Below are 21828 nucleotides of genomic sequence, written 5' to 3' on the forward strand. Positions count from 1 at the left end.
AGGAAGCCCCACCACCATCTTAATTGCCTTTTAGTTTTCTGAGTGACATCTCACAATAGTTCAGGGCAAGGAACAGCTGTTTTAATTATATATAATTATCTATCATGGTCTTTAAGGTAAAGGTAAAGGGACCCCTGACCATTAGGTCCAGTCGTGACCGACTCTGGGGTTGCGGCACTCATCTCGCTGTATTGGCTGAGGGAGCCGTCGTACAGCTTCTGGGTCATGTGGCCAGCATGACTAAGCCGCTTCTGGAGAACCAGAGCAGCGTATGGAAACGCCGTTTACCATCCCTCTGGAGTGGTACCTATTTATCTACTTGCACTTTGACGTGCTTTCGAACTGCTAGGTTGGCAGAAGCAGGGACCAAACAACGGGAGCTCATCCCGTCGCAGGGATTCGAACCGCCGACCTTCTGATCAGCAAGCCCTAGGCTCTGTGGTTTAACCCACAGTGCCACCTGCATCCCATCATGGTATTTATTCATATTTAATATATAGATTCATAAATGAAATCAATAAAATCAAGTCAATAATCTATAAATAAAACAGCTAAGACATTTCTATGTCCATTCCTGGCCGCTAAAAGCTTAACTAACCAAAAAGTGGTGTACAATAGCTTTTGGAAAAGGTACTGTTATCACACTGGCTTAGGGCTAGTGTAAGGGAAAGCCCTTCCCATTGTTCTTCAGTACTGAGTGGCTACATATACTGCAAGTCATCTAGAGCCCAAGCTCCTTACTAGCATAATTGGCTATATTTAGCACCCTGAAATGGAATGAAACAGAAACTTTGTGCAGTAGAGTATTGGTTTTATAAACTCCTTACTGTCCAGGCCTATCAAGAATCAGTATAGTGTGCCTCAGACCAGCTGCAGAATCAGACATGGACACAGTCCAGTTCCACTTTAATTTCACACATTTGTAATTTTCCTAGTGGTGGGAACGTATAAGGTGTATGCATAAAAAGAGAGTGACGTGCGCTGAAGGAGATGTTTGCTGCAGCAACTCCTGCTGGCAAAAGGCATTTTACTAACTGGAAGAAGACCGTGAGTATCTAGACCTTTTCTAGACCACAGCCTAGGAAGCAAAGAACTTGCAATTTTAAAAAGGGCGACAAATACAAATGAAAAGGTATCAGAGATATTCGGACTCATCTTATCTGCTCTTGCAAGTGCAATAACTAAAAGATTTTTAAAATAAATAAATAAAACATTTTCAAACAATTACTTGAGAAGCTGATAAATAGTACAGAAATCCAAACATAGAAAAAGAAAGTAAATTGCCACGTTGTTGTTGAATGGAAAGATATGTTAGCTAAATATAATGTAAACATAATGTATTGGCACACAGGAAGTTAAGCCAAAACTTACAGGGTGCGATCCAGACTACATCGAAGTTCATTTCGTATAAGGCGGAGCAAGAACTGTATAGATAAAATAAAATAAAAACAGTGTCAAGAGCAAAAATGGCGCCTGACATGAGTTCTTCCTGTAAATAAAGATGGTGTCTTAACATGAGGGACCTGACAGCATTCAGGCAAAAGTGAGCACAGACTGGAGGGAATGAATCTCCTAGGACGCTGACAAAAGACCATGGCAGCTTATGTCATAATAAGTCTTTAAGGTGCCACAATACTCTTTTGTTTTTCTTGCTACAACAAACTAACGTGGTAACTTCTTTGTAGGCCAGGTACCCGAAGCAAAGAAATGAAAGGAGGTACTTGGGTTACCTGGATAAAAGTGGTGTTTATGGACTAGTGGCAGATTCCCATCTTCTAGTGTAAAGGAGCCAGGATGCACAATGGACCTAATTTTTTCATATGGGGAACTTGGCAAACAAAAGGTCTTTGCAGAGCCCTAATTTAAACAACTGCCCCTTTTTAAGCACTGGACATACAAATTAATCCACTGGTCACCAAAAGCCCATTATAGCCCCTGTATAATGCATGACATATTAATCTGTTAGCCAAATATGCAGCATAATGAACCATGCACACTACAGTGGTACCTTGGGTTACAAACACCTCAGGTTACAAACACTTCTGGTTACAGACTCCGCTAACCTGAAAGTAGTACCTTGGGTTAAGAACTTTGCCCCAGGATGAGAACAGAAATCGCGTGCCGGCAACACAGCAGCAGCGGGAGGCCCCGTTAGCTAAAGTCGTACCTCAGGTTAAGAACGGTTTCAGGTTAAGAACAGAGCTCCGGAACGAATTAAGTTCGTAACCAGAGGTACCACTGTATTATGTCTGAGAACAAGTGTAAATGTAAGTTCAGAGAAGCAAAAACTGTAGCCACAAATTGCTGAAGAGCCCAGTAGAGGGAGCGCAAGCCTGTTGGGAAACAGATTGATGTGCTAACTGGGTTGTCCCTACACTATTCTGAAAGGGTATCACCATCATTTCCTTAAGTAACCAGGTTTATCTCTCTGATATAATGGAACTGTGAGGCAGAGACCCAGTCCTTTTTTGGGGGGGGGGCAGGCGCAGTGGTATGCATACCCTTAAACATTTTGTGAAGCAAAGTTTGCCCTCATTGAGGGGCAGTATTTCAATATGAGTAGGAAAATGAGAGTACCCCTAAACATTTTTTTTAAAGAAAAATAGCACTGGAGAGACCCTAGAGTAGAGTGGGTAAATGACTACTAGAGATAACGGATAGCAGATAACAGATAACAGACAACTATCTGACTTTTAGAAGATATCTGAAGGCAGCCCTGGGGTATAAATTATTATTAATTATTATTATTATTATTATTATTATTATTATTATTATTATTATTATTATTCAGAAGAGCTTTGTGTGCATGTAATTTAAGAACACGTCTGCAGCAAAACACCCGCTGAGCTGACTGCAGCTGTCCCTGTTGCCATCTTTGTTACGCCAGAGAGGGTTTTCCTCAGAGATTAGCACTCTGGGAAAATTGTACACAGTGCTGAAGCTGGAAAGGTCAAGGACTTGGTTCAGCAGCATGCTAGATGCCCATGAGAAACCGTTTTAAAAAAAGGAACAGAAAGAAAATTGAATCCCTGCAGTGCCATTCCCCTCTCCTTCCAGGAGCAATTGAGAAGGGAAAGGATTTATTTTTCTCTCAACAAACTTTTAAACTAAGTTTAATGATGGCAGGCACACTGAGGTCCAGTACTGTTGAATTTGTCTTAGCCACTCTTGACTAAACAGTGTGTCTGCTGCCACACAACGTTTAAAACAGTAGCAAAGGGCCCCTCCCCTTCCCCTTCCAACACCATCTGATAAGTTGTGGGATGGGTGTGTTGAGAAAAAGTGGGGCAATCAGGGGAATGAGGTGAAAGCAGACCGCAGATGTGGAGGGACCAGGGTAACTGGCTATTCAGGCCTCTTCAGGGCAAGTTGCCCTAGGCTCCTTGAAACCTAGCAATGCAATGGTCACTGGTGGTTCATTCTCAGCACTAAATTCATTTGACGTGCACAAGTACACAAATCGTCTGCATCTTCTGCAATAATTCTCAAATTACAAACAATGTTCTCAAGACAAACAGAAGGATTATTATGCAGAGGAAAGTCAAAATGAGAAAGTGTTTTTTTAAAAAGCAACAGCAACAGTAACATTTTGCCACCCTCCAAAAAGGACTGTCCTCTCAGTAATATTTCAGAAGATGGAGCTACAAACAGAGATGAAAAGGTTCATCAACTCAGGGTGTGTGTGTGTGTGTGTGTATTGGGGGGGGGGATTATTGAAACCCTTATGTATAAATGAGGCTTGATTTTACAAATTGGATTCAATGTATTAACTCTTGAAGGAACCATTTTAGTATCTCCAATTCCCTACCGCTTCCTTAAATGAAATGTGAAGACACAAAAAAACTACCAAAGCATAATTGCAGCTCCTACCCCTGCCTTATAAAGGTTCTATCTTTGATAGTTTCTACTATAACCAATATTACTGTGGTAACCTAATGCTTTCATGGGGAGGTGGTGGTTAAATATGAATAATTCTTACGTGCCAACAACTGCATATTTCAGCTACATATAAGATTTTATAAAACTTACTGAATTAATCCTCAAAGACAAAGTTTACATTGCAAGAGGGTTTTCCAATTAGGAATAGTTGCAGAGAACTTAAATGATTCTCTCAAAGGAAATTATGATATATATATTTTTGGCCCTAGTAAGGTTGGATGTTAGCATAACTACTGATTTCACACTTACAGCAGCAAATATATATATATATATATATGCTTTCGTAGATTTTCACGGGTACAGGAATGCAGGTTTTGGTGTCCTCGGGTGTCTTCCCGTGTAAAAGTTGGGGTGTCTAGGCGACGTTTCGACGAGGTCTCACTCGTCATCTTCAGGCTGGTGCTTTCGGCTTCTTGTTACTGGAACAGAGCGGGATCTCAATGTTTGAGTTCCTATAAATACTGTAGAGGGGGTGTGGTGTCTAGCCTCCAATGTTCTGGGCAGAGAGGAAGTTCCCAGGCTAGTGTGCCTTTTCTTCTTTTGTTCCTTAATTACTTGAGAGATACCTTGAGTGATTTCTTGAGTGATATCCTGAGTACCACTTAGGTGGGTCATTAGGTGTGGATTAGTTGCTAAAGTCTTTGTGTCTTGACCTCTTGAACTTTGTGAAGAGTTTTCCTGAGAAGATGGCTGTATTGCACTTAGTTGTGCTTTGGCTTGGCTTCGTGTATAGGGGCGAGCTGTGGTTTTGTGGCTTGTGTCAGCCAGATCTGTGTAGGGATTGCAGGGGGGTGCAGCATCCGGAGGTGCCACCATGGATTGGCTACTGGATGGTGTCAGTAATTCATCTGTGGAGAGGGTCTGGGTTTGGGTCTGGTGTGGTTGATTGGTGTTGGCGTTCTGTGTGCCTCTGGATCTGGTGTCAGTTTTTGTGGGGAGGGCTAATTTCCAGATGTCTGGCAAGCGGGATGTGTCGTCACGCTTGTTCATGTTGTGAGGGTGTTTCTCTATCTCGATGGCTTCCATGATTATTCTCTTGTGGTGATGTTCCGTGTTAAAGAGCAATTTGGAATCTGCAAAATTAATTTCGTGTCCTGTTTCTTTCATGTGTTGGAAAAGAGAGGAAGTTTTTTCTTCTTTTTTGACGGCATTCTTGTGTTCTGCGATACGTGCATTTATTCGTCTGTTTGTTTGTCCAATGTACGTGGCTGGGCAGCTAAGAATCATCCCCAGAGAAAAATCATCCAGATGCCCCAAACTCTACGGCCTCCCCAAGATACACAAAGAAGGAACACCACTCAGACCAATAGTCAGCTCCATAGGCTCACCTCTACAAAATCTCGCTAAATTTCTCGCCAAGCAACTTCAGCCCTATGCAGAATCCATCTCTTCACACGTACCAAACTCCTTCCAGTTCATAGAAACAATAAAGAAGCAAAACCTACATCCTAATGACCTACTTGTGAGCTTCGATGTTGTATCTCTCTTCACACAAGTGCCCATTAATGAAGCCTTGACAGCTATTCAAAACAAATACAATCCCCCCGAATACATCTTGGACCTGACCAACCACTGCCTAACCAACACGTACTTCATCCACAATGGACAAAGATACAAACAGATAGAAGGAGCACCTATGGGATCACCCCTCTCACCGGTCATCGCAAACCTGTACATGGAACACTTTGAAACCAATGCTTTAGACAAGTCAGAACACAAACCCAAACTTTGGCTCAGATATGTTGACGACACCTTTGTAATTTGGCCACACGGGAAGGAAAAACTGGATAGCTTCCTCACACATCTCAACAACTTACACCCCAAAATACAATTCACTATGGAAATAGAAGCCAACAACCAACTTCCCTTCCTTGACGTCCTAATCTACAAAAAACCTGATGGCTCCCTAGGACACACTATCTACCAGAAAAAAACACACACCAACCGCTACTTACATGCACAATCACACCACCACCCTGCACAAATAAACTCCGTAGCCAAGACTCTCATCTCCAGAACCAAACGCCTGGCTGACAAAGACCACTTGACAACTGAGTTACAGAATCTCTCAAATGTGTTAATTGCCAATGGATACCAGCAAAACAGGATTACGAAGCTAATCCAAAAGGAAACACCCCCCAAAAACCAAGACACAGAAGAAAACAATGGCATGGCCCTCCTTCCTTATATCAAGGGCACTACAGATAAAATTAGCAAAATCCTCCATAAACACAATATCAAAACAGCCTTTTGCACCAACCAAAAAATAGCCAATATCCTCAGAAACCCCAAGGATAAAATCCAGTTGGAAAACCAAGGGATCTATGAAATACCCTGCAAAGTCTGCCCAGCCACGTACATTGGACAAACAAACAGACGAATAAATGCACGTATCGCAGAACACAAGAATGCCGTCAAAAAAGAAGAAAAAACTTCCTCTCTTTTCCAACACATGAAAGAAACAGGACACGAAATTAATTTTGCAGATTCAAAATTGCTCTTTAACACGGAACATCACCACAAGAGAATAATCATGGAAGCCATCGAGATAGAGAAACACCCTCACAACATGAACAAGCGTGACGACACATCCCGCTTGCCAGACATCTGGAAATTAGCCCTCCCCACAAAAACTGACACCAGATCCAGAGGCACACAGAACGCCAACACCAATCAACCACACCAGACCCAAACCCAGACCCTCTCCACAGATGAATTACTGACACCATCCAGTAGCCAATCCATGGTGGCACCTCCGGATGCTGCACCCCCCTGCAATCCCTACACAGATCTGGCTGACACAAGCCACAAAACCACAGCTCGCCCCTATACACGAAGCCAAGCCAAAGCACAACTAAGTGCAATACAGCCATCTTCTCAGGAAAACTCTTCACAAAGTTCAAGAGGTCAAGACACAAAGACTTTAGCAACTAATCCACACCTAATGACCCACCTAAGTGGTACTCAGGATATCACTCAAGAAATCACTCAAGGTATCTCTCAAGTAATTAAGGAACAAAAGAAGAAAAGGCACACTAGCCTGGGAACTTCCTCTCTGCCCAGAACATTGGAGGCTAGACACCACACCCCCTCTACAGTATTTATAGGAACTCAAACATTGAGATCCCGCTCTGTTCCAGTAACAAGAAGCCGAAAGCACCAGCCTGAAGATGACGAGTGAGACCTCGTCGAAACGTCGCCTAGACACCCCAACTTTTACACGGGAAGACACCCGAGGACACCAAAACCTGCATTCCTGTACCCGTGAAAATCTATGAAAGCATATATATATATATATATATATATCCCTTAATGGTGTCTGTGTAGGAGGCTTAGAGAAGTTCTAACAGTAATTACTTCAATCAGCTTGAAATGTGAATAAAAAACCTATGTTGGCTGGACAACTCATTTATATTCAAGTGCCTCTTTCCCACTTTCACTTTTGCATTAACAGTAGCCAGACATTTATATATTTATAGCATGAGAGATGCTCAAAAACAATTCAAACCTCACAAGTGGAGACCAAAGCTCCCATTCTCTTCATGTCTTTTTTAAAATGAGGTCCATCTCCCTCCCCATGGAGCTGAGAAAATTAGAACAAGTTACCTTAACAGCATCACATTTATTTTAGGAAAGTTAAGGACGAAATTTGATGATGTAGATTACAGCATAGTACCTTTTTGATAAAAAGCACTATAAAAGAGTGATATACTGTGTAAGTTGCGCTCCTGCTTGGAAATATAAATCAAGCCATTTGGGAAAATGAGACATTAAAAGTATTAAATAGAACTCTACACAGCTAGATTCTGACTCAACATCAGGAAGAACTTTCTGATGTTATGAGTTGTTTGACAGTGCAATGGACTCCCTCAGAAGGTGGTGACTCTCCTCCCTTGTAGATTTTTTAGGCAAAGGTTGGATGGCCACCTGTCATGGATGGTTTGGTTGAGATTCATGCATTCCAGCTCTACAATTTGATGATTCTATGACATCAATGCAGTCAACGCATTAAACTGAACTCCTTTTAACAAAGGAGCCTACAGGACACAGAAATATGGTACTATTCCATACTTTGACTTACTAGCAAGGCACAAGCATCTGCTATCATCAGCATATAAAACACATTGTTCCACCCAGAAGGAGAGAGGAGACCAGCTAACAAAGGTCCCAGAGCAGCACCTAAAACACAGGACGCACAGGTTAAAGCAGTACAGTGCAAGAAGCAGCACATCTGACAGGCTGCATAATATTTTATACGTTCCTGAGATTTCAACATCGATAACATATTCGGAAGCGGCTTCTAGGTATGTCGCCACTGCTTCATAAAACCACAAATATTCCTCTTGAAATGGGATAGGACAGAGGGCTCATCCACACTTACTTTTGCTCTGCATTTCTAGACAGAGGTCTGGACTTTCCAGGTCTGACCCCTTTTTTGGGGGGGGGCTCTGTTTTTCCTGCGAAAACCGGTTATTTACCACTGAATCGAAGCAAATGGTCATCCGTGGAAAACCGGATTTGCCATTTGCTCTGATTAAATGGTAAAGATAGGTTTTTCTGGGGAAAGCAACAAAGCGGGGGGCTCTGAGATGTTCCAGGAAAGTGCTTGGATTTCCATTGAAAAATAACTGAGGGGTGATGGGCACAGATTTCCAGGTCTGCAGCTACAATTAGAGTCATTCTACAACTAGACCCATCAACTGAACTTTTGTTCTTAAGGCAGATATTTTGGGAGCGAAAGCTTACCTACTGAACCTGTTCCATCAATGATAGCTGTAACAGTAGAGAGTGCTTTTGCATTTCCCTTGAGACTTTTATGGGTACCCTTTAAAAACAAAATGTTCAAACCTTAATAATTTTAGCACAGATAATAGCAATATTAACAATCATTTCTCATTTATACAGTTCCGCTTTTTTGAGCTCCTAGGACGAAGAGGTGGAATATAAATGAAATAAATAGTCTTTGTTTCACAAAGCTGAATGGGTGGATCTGGGGGTGCTCAACCTATATCAATCAAAACTAGACATTACAACAGTTTCTCTTAAATGCTTTTGCATTTGGGCCATTTCTGATGTTCCTCTATCTTGTAGTCCCACTACCACCACAGAGCAGCAAGCCAAAATTCTTACGCACAGCTGTGTTGAGTAACTGTAGACTGGGGTACTTTTCCAATACTGGGAAACAGTGGCCTGCGAGCACTCCAGTTGGAGAACAGCCTTTACCAAAGGTGTCATGGGCTTTGAAGACACTCGAACTCAGGACGCAAGGGAGAAATGTGCTAAGAGGAAGGCATGCTTGGAAAATCCACACCGTGATCAACTCCCACCTAGAAACCAGTGTCCCCACCGTGGAAGGACGTGCGGATCCAGAATTGGCCTCCACAGTCACCTATGGACTCATTGTTAAAACCATGTTTATGGAAGACAATCTTACTCAGCTACGAGTGATTGCCAAAGAAAGAAGACTTTTCCAATATTTAAATTAAAGGATAAATAAAACATCTTTTCTGAACTCCTCCTTAAAACCATATACTGGAACTTGCATTAGGTCAAGACAGGAGCCTTTCCTAGCTTCCTTCTCAAATTGTATCTATTGGATTATACAGATACTGGATACACCACCATAAACCTAGTTGTAGATTAGTGAGGATCTTCTTCGAGGGGCCATTCAACCCACACACTTCAAGACTAATGGAGAGAGGAAGCCACGCTGGCCTATGGATTCTGTCCTTCTCTAGAACATTGTGCCTCTTCCTTTCATGTGTCCCTGTTCTTATTAAAATGAAAATGACTAATATATTATGAGAACTAACCTGAACATTTAAGACAGATACATACTCACCAAGTCAGCTGAGACAGCTGTTGTGATCAATGCATAAGGGCCATTTACAAGCGCTCCACTGATGAGCAGCATAACTTGAAATGAGATTAAACACAACAACCAGATTTTCAGAATTTGTGCTCGCTCTAACAATACATGGAGGGTGAAAGATCTATTAATCAATGCACACTTATTTCAAACAGCCGAGTTAGGAAATTATAAACAGTGGAAGCTCTGTTTTCCAAACTACCTTATAAGGTAAAAAAAAAATGGTCACCCAGTAATAAATAGCCAGTAGATTGTTCTTGGTGTATATTTGAAATGAAAGCATGGGAGAAGTTACGTAACAGAGGGGACTGGCATTCTTATCCTCATTTGACTTATTGGTAAAACTGAACTGACAAGCAGACATTCAACTTAACACAGCCTTGGAAATTAAGGATGAGAATGCATGGATAACAGAAAGAACTGGGGGCAAATAAGAGCAGAGTGTTGTGTTGTAGTCTGCATAAGACACACTGCTGCCATATCTGCCCTGCCTTGCCTTCTGCCACATTTATTTGCCGATTGTGAGGCAAATGATGGCAATCAGTCCTTGTACCTGTCTCTCCCACAGTGAGAGCAAGCACAGAACTCAATAACTTGCTGCTGCTGCTTACTTTGGACCTTAGTAGAACCAGGAGGCCTCCAAAGGCAAAAGAGAGGCACACAGTGAAATCCTATGTAAGTCTACCTGAGGTTAAGCCCCATTAGGTTCAGTGGGAGCAGCTCACATGTACATAAGTTGGGAAATGATGCTATCTGCAAGCCACTTGCTGCTGAGCTGTACTTCTGAGTCTGTCAGTCCTGAGCTTCAGCAGCTAATTCCTATTTGCTACTAGTGACTACGCAACTCACAAACAGCAACACTGCAACGATCTACTTACTATATTATACCCCTCCAAAGCAGTAATTACTATTTAGGTATACTAAGTAAAACTATGGCTGAAAATTATCTGTACTACTTATTTCCAGTTCCAGATTGTCAGTCCCAAGTAAGGAAGTAGGAAATATATTTAAATGCAGTGGGGAAGAAAGAAATGGAAGTATATTTCACCTGTCACACTGCCCCCCCCCAGACATTCACATGATTACTATCGGTTGGCTAGAGCCCCTCTGAGTATGCGTTTTGAGAGTACAGTAAGGAGTTCATACACCCAAGACAGCATGCGCTGAATTAAGGGAGTAGAGCTAATTCCACTATCCCCCATTAGCTTTTGCAAAAGGTAAGCTATTAGTAGAGAAGCAATTTAGGCTCCAGATCACTGATGCTGTGATTGATATTTGAGATCATGCTTCATGAGCTACACTGCTCTCACGAGCAGATGATTCTGTTTATAGACAGAACTGGTCTATAAATACCATTAGGAGCGACCATCTTAGACCTATGTTCAGTACTTATATTTTATACTGTATTATGAAATACATTCCCAGATATATTTTTAATCATCCCAAATAGGTTAAAAAAATAACGCTAGAAAACAGAGAACTCACCTATGGTGGCCTCAAAGCCCATTTTACTGATTGCTGAAAATAGGTATAGCTAAAGTAGACATAAAGCAACAGTTAGCTCACCTCATCATGAAACTTTAACTTTTCAATAACAAGATCAGTTGTCTTTGCTGGATATCAATTAATAAATCTGCATAATTTTGCATTTTGGGACCTACTGGCATAGATGACAGGCCTGATGAAGCGACTATAGATCTATGTAGGAAGCAAGGTGAGTTCTAGGATTTTATAATAATTTTCACATTAGTTAAGGCTAATCCTTCAAGGGGAGAAGAAAATCTTATGTTTCAGTGGGGAACAAAGTCACTTAAACAGTTACAACAGAAGAACATTAAAAACCCATCCCTCCATCACTAAACCAGCACCAGCTAGCAGACACATCTAATTTTATCTCTGTAGTTGAGACAGCAGGCCGTACCGTGGGTGCTGCAATCAAAAGCATCATGCCACAAGTTGTAGCTCTTTTCTTCAGTCGGTCTGATATTATGCCTGCCAAAATTCCACCTGTGGAAAAAGATTAGGGGAACTGAATCTCTAAGTGAGGACGTGTTTGCAACTACATTAGACACTACCCATAAAGGGCATCCTTTTGTTTTCTTAAAGAAGTGCCCTGCATATATTATGCATCAATAAAGCCAATAGTACTATCGCCAATAATTTTTACAATGTAATTGATCAAAGTGGAATAAATAAGAAGGGCTCATCTAGCCCGGCATCCTGTTCTCACAGTGGTCAACCAGGTACCCGTGGGAAACCCAAAAGCACACATTGTTGTCGTCGTCCTCCTCCTCCTTCTAGAACACACTCCTGTGGTCCCTCAGAAAGTGTCCCAGGGACCTTAGGAAGTTTCAGATCTCCTCCTCAGGGGATGAAGAAATAAGTTTGAATTCGCAGGGGGAGATCCAACCTCGTAAGGCCCCTCTCAGCCACTGCGCAAACCTTGACAGGCCTTGTTGTATCAAGAGGTATCAGTTTGGTCACTGAAGGAAACAGGATGCTAGAGTAGACAAATCATTGTAGGGCTCATGTATTCCCATTTTTTCTACTCTGTACTTTTTCATTGAGTAACCTTCTTGTTCTGAAGGTTCCAGCTACCACTTTTATGCGGAATGCTCCCAAATCTATTTTCCCCATAGCCTCTTCAGTTTCAATCTCTACATGCCCACCGTCATTTCCCACTGGACCTCAGCACAGACATCCATGCGATAGTGACATCCAGACTAAACTACCATAATCCACTCTACCTACATGAGGCTGCCTTTTAAAGGTGCTTCAGAATTTGGTTGGATCCCAGCACTCGAGTCTGAACTGAAAGTACTGGTGTTGACCTTTAAAGTCCCTATCAGGCAGGGTTCATCCTTGGACACTTTCAAGTGGCATTAAAAACTCACCTTTTTTCATGGCTTGTTGCAATAAATTGTGGTTTAGCTGGAGGTTTGATAATCTTGTCTAATTCTGGAAGTTGCTTTATTTAGTACTATGTTATATTTTGCTGGAGTATTGTTGGTTTTGATAAACAATGGGTTCAGGTGATCAATATATTCTAAGCAGTGTTAATTGTATTTTTTTTGTATGTATGTTGATATAGTCTGTAAATTGCCTTGGGAAGAATGTTATTTTTGAAGGGCGGTAGATAAATTTGTTAAATTAAAACATTTCTTGCCAATGTCTGAAATGGAGCATAGCAAAGATAATACTCTTGTTTATTCCTGACTGTTAATTTCAATCAGAAGGCAAGGCTCTCTTGATGGTCTTTGCTTGGAATGAGGAATACAAGGGCCTGTGAATAGGCTTTCTGATTGCTCTCCCCACTGAGATGTAATTTACCTTGACAGTGTACTTGTTTTGCACACTTCTTTCATAAGGCTTTAGAGGTAGAGATCTGTGATGGGTGAAGTCAGTTTTGAGTATGATGCTACTGCTATATTAGTTATGTAGATATTTAGATGTGAATTGGTTTAAATATTGTATTACTTTTGTTGTGCTCCACCTGCTACAAAAACCATCATCTGCTTAATATTCTCTCTTTCAGCTCAGCAGCTCAGTTTGTCTGACCAGTTCCCACCACCTGCTTTTCTCCATAGCTCTTGCCTCTGTATTTAAGAATATCAAATCAATTCGGAAACATATAGATTCTGTGTGTGCAGTTTTAAAGTATCAAACACTAAGTTGCAAACTTACCAAAGATTCCTCCAACATCAAATAGTGTGGATAGATCGCCTGCTCGTTTAGCATCAATATGTTCTGTCAGTGAAGGAAAAAAAATACAACAGGAATTGTTTAGGTTTTTTTCAGGAGCCGCAAAACTGGCTGACTGCCCCCTATATGTGGGGGGTCTTGTGTTCATGATGGAAGAAAGGCAAGATATAAGTTTAACAAGCTGGCAGGCGGCACTAAGAATTAAGGTTACATATTATAACGCGTACAAAATAGGTATCTGTTCCAAGTTATTTTAGGGCAAACCCAGATGTGGTGTGGCAGATCCATGACTAGTGTTTTGTTTTGATAACTAGCAGCCGTATGGGGCAACTTTCAAGGCTGCAAAAATGGTGATCTGGAAATGGGTGCTTTACTCTTTCCCAGGGTAACTCACCAACTTCCAAAGCTGCTATTAGCAATGACATGGCTGAAAGGGGGGGATCGTGCTTGATTTTGTAAGGCATCTTTACTATACTCTGCAGAAGCAGCATTTTGCAAACTATAGTAATAATGCCTTGCCAAATCAAGCAGGACCGCCCTCCTATTACATCAGCTGATAGGAGGACACAATCATCATTAGCACTGGTTTTGGGTACACAAGAAGTCTCTTTGGGTGAGCGAGATACCCAGTTACCTGCTTTAATCTCTGATCATCACTGTGAAAGGGGGGGCTCCATTGGGAGGAAGGGCAGGATATAAATTATAATAAGAATAATATCCACCTTGATAATACTATCTTCCGTTTTGTCAGCCGTTACTTCCCACTGTAGCAGGAAGGTAAACGGCATTTCCGTGTGCCCTGGCTTCTGTCATGGTGGCCCGTTGCACCAGAAGTGGTTTAGTCATGCTGGCCACATGACCTGGAAAGCTGTCTTAGGACTAATGCTAGCTCACTTGGCCTGAAAAGCGAGATGAGTGCCGCAACCCCATAGTCGCCTTTGACTGGATTTAGCCATCCAGAGGTCCTTTACCTTTTTACATTTACCTTACTTCGGAATACATTTATCTTTATGTGGATCACATATACATGATTATTTAAACACAGATACTTACCTACATTTGTGATGTACAATGGAAGCCAGAAAAGAAAAGTGTAGCTGACTAGTTTGGCAAATAACAGGCAGAGAGAGAATTCTACAACTCCCTACAGAGAACAGAAGATAAAATAATTTTAATTTTTTAAAAAGCATACTCCCCCCCCCCTCCAATTTTAAAGGTACAACATATTCAGGTGCAGCTTATATTCGGGCCAATATTCATCATTGAGTTTCTTAGTCATTTTATACAAAAAAGAAATTTCTCAAAATGACTTAAAATAATATACAAACGGGGGGGGGGGGACCAATTAAAAGGCAAATTTAGAAAGGCATACAAAATTACTAAAATGCTCATCCAGCAATACAAAAAGCAGGAGAAATCCCACTAGAAGTTGAGCACCACAGGTTAACTCAATCAGCAAAATACTGAGTAAATAAAAATGTCTTAGGTCTGCGTTTCTGTGGGGAGAGCATTCCACAGATGAGGAGCCACAGCTGGAAAAGCCGATTCTTGGGTAGCCGCCCTCCACATTTCCATTAGATGAGACACACATGAGCCCTTGCTGAAGACTGCGAGGCCCAGGCTGGTTCATGGTTCAGATATTGCACACAACCAGTGAGGGTAAAAGGTACCTCCGATTGATGCATTGTGTTTTGTTTCCATGGCATGGCTACTGTCACTGGAGAAGCTGACATAGTAGAAGCTGTTACTATTACTATTAATTTCATCTTCTGAAAAAGATAAGGGCCAAGCCTCAGTCCAGATTTGAAGATGGCAACATACAGTGGTACCTTGGGTTAAGAACGTAATTCATTCCAGAGGTCCGTTCATAACCTGAAACTGTTCTTAACCTGAGTTACCACTTTAGCTAATGGGGCCTCCCACTGCCGTTGCGCTGCTGCTGCACAATTTCTGTTCTCATCCTGAAGCAAAGTTCTTAACCCGAGGTACTCTTTCTGGATTAGCAGAGTCTGTAACCTGAAGCATCTGTAACCCAAGGAAACACTGTATACTCACAGGTATTCGCAAAGCTCCAGAAAAACTTATAGCAGACTTCCTGTTTTCAGTTTCCTCACAGCCTCCATTGTTATGATTCAGTGACTTGTTGCACTTCTCATTGTCAGGGAGCAGACAGTGCTTCTCTGGATCCTACAAAAGACCCCATCAAGTTCAATGATGGCAATAAACCAAGCCACTCATGTATTAATGTACTGATAACATGAAATAATTTTGCATTTTAATAGGTTAACTGGAACCATAAACTACTTTTGAAACACCAATGGCTGAAGCAATTTAAACTTACTTATGGAATCATGTTACCTGCCGCAAGACCAATTCTCATATGACATATTCAACTTGACAAAAATGCCATTATGTATGGATTTCTTCAAGCGTATGCCACATGGCCTTATTAGCTAGTACTTTCTTAGGGGAGGTCTTTCCTCAAGATATTAACAGAATTAGCCCCATTCCAAGAGGTGTTTTCTTAAAGGAGGAAACACACAAACTGGACAGTAGGACATACCAGCTTCATATGGAAGTAGGTTGTTAGATTATGGGTTTTTGGTGAAGTACTATCTAGGCAACATCTCATGTATTTGAAAGTGTAGGGCAGCCTTTCTCAACCTGTGGGTCCCATGATCCCTAGCTAGCAAGGCCAGCGCTCAGGGATGATGGGAATTGTAGTCCAACAACATCTGGGGACCCACAGGTTGAGAACTGCTGGTGTAGGGTGATTAATAGGAAGACATGTAAGCACACCGTGAGCAAATCAGAATGAATGAAGGATGGATGCTCATTTTCATATAACCACCTACAAACAAATCAGAAAGAAAGAAATCCTAATAAAGACTGGATGCAATCTGAGCACCCCATAAGCTTTGTGCCTGCAAATCAGGATGAATGCTGAACAAACAGGCCATTTGGAGGAGCCCTGAGTTTGTAGGAATAAGTGGAAGACCTTGGCCAAGGATAGTTGCTACTGCTCACGTTATTATGAACTTCCTTGTCCGGGCTTTTGTGCATAGAATCTGTGTACCCTGTTCTCTGTGTGCAGAGAGCTAAATCATTATCCACATTTGGGTGGTGCTGTTAGTTTTACAATCAATAAGATATTGCATAAGCCACTGGGCAATAAATTTTGCAAAAAGAAAGATACTGCTAAACATACCTCTTGCACTGCTAACTTCAAGCGAATAAATACATATTTACATGCCCTCCAACATCCCGCAGGTTAGTACAGGGCCACTCTTGCATACACAAAAAACCCCTGTTCTCATACTAATGATCTATTATTACTCCTTGCTGAAAGCTGCTGTCTACATGCTACTCAGCACACCCACATTTCTCTGCAATGCTTTCTAAACCACATGTATTTGTAAGTGTCCTCTGTTAAAACTTGAGAATTCATTGCTTAAGCACACAATGAATTTGGTTCTAATTAAATAAAATAGCTGAAACTGAAACACATTCACTGAAATTAACTGTCAGGATATGCAGTTGCACAGGGCTGGAAGGGAAGCTTATGCACATGTGCATATATACTAGCATTCTTTTAAAAATACATCTTCCAAATCTTCCCAAAGGCAGAAGGGACAAAATAGAAACACTGATTTACCAAGGGCAGATAACAGAAGGTCACATCTGTCTCTCATAAACAGGGACAGTTGGAAAATATGTGATTAAGCAAATGCTGCTTCATGCAATCATCCCCCCCTCAAAGCATTAAGGTAATTTGCTTAAATATGAATTCATGCAAGCTCTGAAAAATCTAATTATGAAAGTATTTTTGATTTACCCAAGATAAGCTTGTTTTCTTAGCGCTTAATTCTGGTTTCTGAATGGTGTATCTATCTGGCCCATTCATGTAACTTTTTGAATTCTGAAAGATATTTTTATAAGAGATATTAAGAACAATTCTACTACAATCCTACTTGAAGGAAAGCCTTATTAAAGTCAATGAGGCATCTAAATAAACATTAGGATTAGCTTCAATCTTTTTTCTCTTTTATCTGCAGTGACAACTGGAAAGCTTGGTAATACATAAACTCAGATTCTTTCCCTTATACTGCACATGAGGCAAACATATTTAGCCCATTTTCATCCTGGCCCGTGTGGTGATGTTTTTTGTGTGTTTCATGAACACTTCCCTATTTTCCACCCCAGATTTTTTTTGGGGGAGGGGTTCACATAGGTTTATTACAGGAAAGTAGTGCTTTCAAGCCTTTGAGGTGTACAGAAGTCTTTCAAGCTGAAGGTTCAAGAAAAAGACGGGAAATGAGACCCCCCCAGCTTTCACTCTGAACCATCTGCTTTTCTCCTTTATGTACACCCACCATACCCTACATATGCTGGTTGAAAACTAGTATTGTGAAATTGGAAATGGAGAAAATTTAATTAATGAGGTCCCTAAAAGTCATTACTTACACTGGATGATGAACTTGTACAGTTTGCATCCCTAGGATCTGAAATAACACAACAGAAACACAGAAATTCATGGATATCTTCCAAGTGCTAATAGAAATGTTTATGGTTTGTTTTATAAAATGCTGCTAACACACAATATCTAAAAATGCATGATTATCATGAAAGCAGGTTTCTGACTGGATGCAAATTTTAGTAATTGCATTATGTTAACTCCAAGTTACCCATAATCTTGGTTTGCAACCAAACCTGGAGGTGAGGATATAAGACTGCAGAATCACATACACATTCTTCTGCTCCATTCATCCACTTACCCGGCATGCACACTCAACCTCTTTTTAATGCAGCACAAGCTAGAGGATTTTTGTGTGTTTATGGTCTATGAACAATATTGATCAATTACATTTATTGCAACCCAGAACCTGCTCAGTTTTGCATAAATTCATTTCAGAACAGGTACTTACGTTCAATAAGAAACAGGAAGCAGACAATCCCCATTAAAGCTATGATAACGCCAGGCACCACAAAGGACAAACCCCAGGAGGTAGACACCCAATAGCCAGCTATTAGGGACCCTAAAATATTCCCCACTGAAGTGTGCGAGTTCCATAATCCCATGATCAATCCTCTCCTATAATAAACAAAGGAAAATGGTCTCTTTTAGAACTTTTCATCAACATTCATTTTACCCAGGTGAGACATTAGTGCATTTAAGTTTTCAGTACTTGAAATACTTCGAGTTGGGGGGTGTCTAGGTAGATTTTGTGTTGGTTTCTGATGTGCTTTCCTATGTATGCAGGACTGGCAGAAGAATTTGGCCTGCCCAAGGTGAAGGACAAGATGGTAACTCCTCATTCACCATTCAGATGCTGTTGACCAGCATGGCAACTGAATTTTACTTTAGCACTGTTGTTGGGATAGCGTCCTCCACCACACCATAGAGTAGCAGGCTAGGATAGAGGGTGCAGGGTAAGCTAGGTGGCACAACACAGCTGTGACCTCCAACATCTTGCCATCATTCATTCCCCGCTCTGCCTGGCATTTGTAACCTATGCTGTCTGCCTCTCTGCCTGCTTGCTTAGAGAAGAGCATTTCAAAGCAGCACTCCCCATAACATATTGGAAGAAGGCAAGTAGTTGAGACCAGCCCAGGTCAGCAACAAGCAAGCAGCCAGAGAAACATCTGGGAGCAGTTGCTTCACTTTGTCTAGTCTCAGGGCTTGCTCTGGGCTACTCATCCCTGCAGTCCTGAAATGCAGGTTTCTTCAACTTGAAGTGCTCCTATTCAAATCTAAAGCAACAGACAGGAACAGTCACATGACCAGTATGTATGGCTGGCAAAACCTGTGAGTAGTCTTGAAGAATGGCATCCTTAATCTCCAAGACATTTCCTATATTCTCAGCTAAGTGCTTCAGTATCAAGTAGGTTGTGCCTCTAACATGCCTTTATGCTTATGTGTCAACAAAGACCCCATATACACTTCTCATGCTATCACTTTTCCCTCAGGAATTCAAATCGCTTAAAATGTTACAGTCTTTGATTACACTAACAAGAAATGTTGAAGGACACAATTTCACTGTAAAATATAGCTTTTAAAATCTGTGAGTTACTGAGTTATGAAGCAGACTATTTCACTTAGTTTGCAATGTGTCCAACCCCACCCAAGACAAACAGATTATATAAGATTTACCTTCCTTTCCCAAACCAGTTGCCAATGCAAGTAACCACACTGGGCCAGCCAGTAGTTTGCACCAATCCATTAGCCATCTGAAATTTGAAAACTTTGCAATAGTTATCTTGAAACAACTGTTTCACCAGATCATGCAGTATGTCCAAGAAGCCAACATTAAAAATAATATTCAAAGTTGTGTTAAACATATCAGTCAAAGACCACAAAGCTTGCACAGCCTAGTCAATCCTCATTGTTATATATTCTTTGTTTCCTAGACAGCAATGTCAACTCTCCCCCCCCCTCCACTTGCCAGTCCCAATGATCGCAAGTGAATAATGACCATCCATTTATTCCCCAATGCTCTAGAGCATGGCAGGCAAACTAAGGCCTGGGGGCCGGATCTGGCCCAATTGCCTTCTAAATCCAGCCCGTGGACAGTTTGGGAATCAGTGTGTTTTTACATGAGTAGAATGTGTCCTTTTATTTAAAATGCATCTCTGGATTATTTGTGGGGCCTGCCTGGTGTTTTTACACAAGTAGAATGTGTGCTTTTATTTAAAATGCATCTCTGGGTTATTTGTGGGGCATAGGAATTTGTTCATTTCCCCCCCTTCAAAATATAGCCTGGCTCCCACACAAAGTCTGCAGGACAGTGGACCGGCCCCCTGCTGAAAAAGTTTGCTGACTCCTGCTCTAGAGCACCGTTCCCCAACCTGTTGTTCTCCAGATGTTTTGGAAGGCAACTTCCATCACCTCTAGCCAGCATAGACAATGGTGAGTTGCTGGGAGTTGCACTTTAACACACCTAGAGGGTGCCAGATTGGGAAAGGCTCCTCTAGAGCAGCCTCCACAGCTCGTGTGCCAGCATGAAAGAGAAGTCATAGACTTCCTAACAATTCAACACTTAGTAGTGATTTCCCTTGCCAACACATTTTTGTTAAGTTGTGGGTGAACATATCAGATGACACAACAATTCTTCAAACAGCTCTTGTTTATTCACAGGCCAGAATTGAACTGAACTGAAGGGTTCAGCCAGCCTGCTTATATAGAGCTCCACTACAACGCAACAGTAACCACTGAACATCACTTTCAATCTCTTATTTGCATATGTGAACCTGAGTGAAAATTATCTACAGTATCCCCCTGCTGGCCCAGGGTGAGAACTTCAGTACATAACAATTTTAAAGTTCCTGATTGTGCATTGGCAGCTACATTTCTACTAGGCCCACACCCGATGTCTCAACTAACATCACATGTGAGGCAGGTGGGCATGGATTAGGGAAGACAACTTCACAGGCCAAATCTGAACCCCTAGTAGGTCAAGACTGGCCTACAGGCCAAAGGTTCCTCACCCCTGCAGTATCCTTTGGAACAGGAGGTGCTATGGAAAGGTTGTCATAGGAAACTAAGTGGATTTTGAGGCAGTTCCAGAAAGGCAGTTTTTTTTGTCATGTCTGAAAATTCCAGGTGAGAAAAGAAACACAGGTGTGCCTACCTGAGCCACAATGTAGAACCACAGGCTGTGTATATTATAGAAGTAACCAAATCCAAACATGGCAGTGAAGAGTCCACTGGCAAACATCCCTCCAGTGAGATAATACCGGATAGGCAAACGTTCACCTATTATGCCACTATGAATTCAGGCAAAATAAAAAGGGATTGATTTCTGAAGCATGCTGAGCATATATAACCCTTAAAATCTGAAGATATTACATGGGCATTTGCTAAGTAAGCTATGGTTAAAATCCAGAAAATGCAAAGTTTACCAATAACATTGTAGTAGCACTATAATAAAAAGAACAATTTGAGAAACTTTACAAAGTTGCATTATCGTAAGTTGTTTGTATTCAGTTTTCATATTTCAAGCCAAACCTTTTGGTTTGTATTCAGTAACAAGAATCGAAGTCATGAGCTGATAGTGCTCATCTGAAATCACGATCGATTCTTCTCAGCCACAGTAAGGACAGGATTTGAATTTGTTCCTTTTTAAGCAGCTTTGGTGAGCTACTGTAATAGGGAATATTCTGTACTCTAGAACCTACATTCCTAAAGCCTAGAGCACACAGTCTCCTAAATTTTATTATTTTCAATAATTCCTTCCTCTGCTCCTCAAAAGCTTTTAAGCAACTGAGCACAGTAGAAGATCAGAGATTAAGTAATCATATATTTACAACTTGAAAGCATG

General features: G+C 41.3%; 1 protein-coding gene across 4 annotated transcripts in view; it reads right to left on the minus strand.

Annotated features, from left to right (window-relative positions):
* SLC37A1 (solute carrier family 37 member 1) overlaps positions 1-21828 on the minus strand; it is a 34236-nt gene that overhangs the window by 1656 nt on the left and 10752 nt on the right. For 2 of the 4 annotated variants that reach the window (XM_083735052.1, XM_083735051.1), the window contains exons 6-19: positions 21139-21274; positions 19662-19738; positions 18436-18602; positions 17975-18012; positions 17346-17429; positions 15566-15697; positions 14564-14654; positions 13493-13555; positions 11730-11815; positions 11294-11342; positions 9782-9855; positions 8686-8764; positions 8021-8118; positions 1372-1424 (exon numbers count right to left, since the gene is read on the minus strand). In XM_083735052.1, coding sequence (XP_083591178.1) covers positions 1372-1424; positions 8021-8118; positions 8686-8764; positions 9782-9855; positions 11294-11342; positions 11730-11815; positions 13493-13555; positions 14564-14654; positions 15566-15697; positions 17346-17429; positions 17975-18012; positions 18436-18602; positions 19662-19738; positions 21139-21274 — 1227 coding nt within the window. The remainder of the gene's footprint in view (positions 1-1371; positions 1425-8020; positions 8119-8685; positions 8765-9781; positions 9856-11293; positions 11343-11729; positions 11816-13492; positions 13556-14563; positions 14655-15565; positions 15698-17345; positions 17430-17974; positions 18013-18435; positions 18603-19661; positions 19739-21138; positions 21275-21828) is intronic. The other 2 variants (XM_083735053.1, XM_083735054.1) reach the window with 1 other exon arrangement.

This window comes from Podarcis gaigeae (assembly GCF_964106915.1).
Source record: "Podarcis gaigeae genome assembly, chromosome: 4".
Classification (NCBI taxonomy): domain Eukaryota; kingdom Metazoa; phylum Chordata; class Lepidosauria; order Squamata; family Lacertidae; genus Podarcis; species Podarcis gaigeae.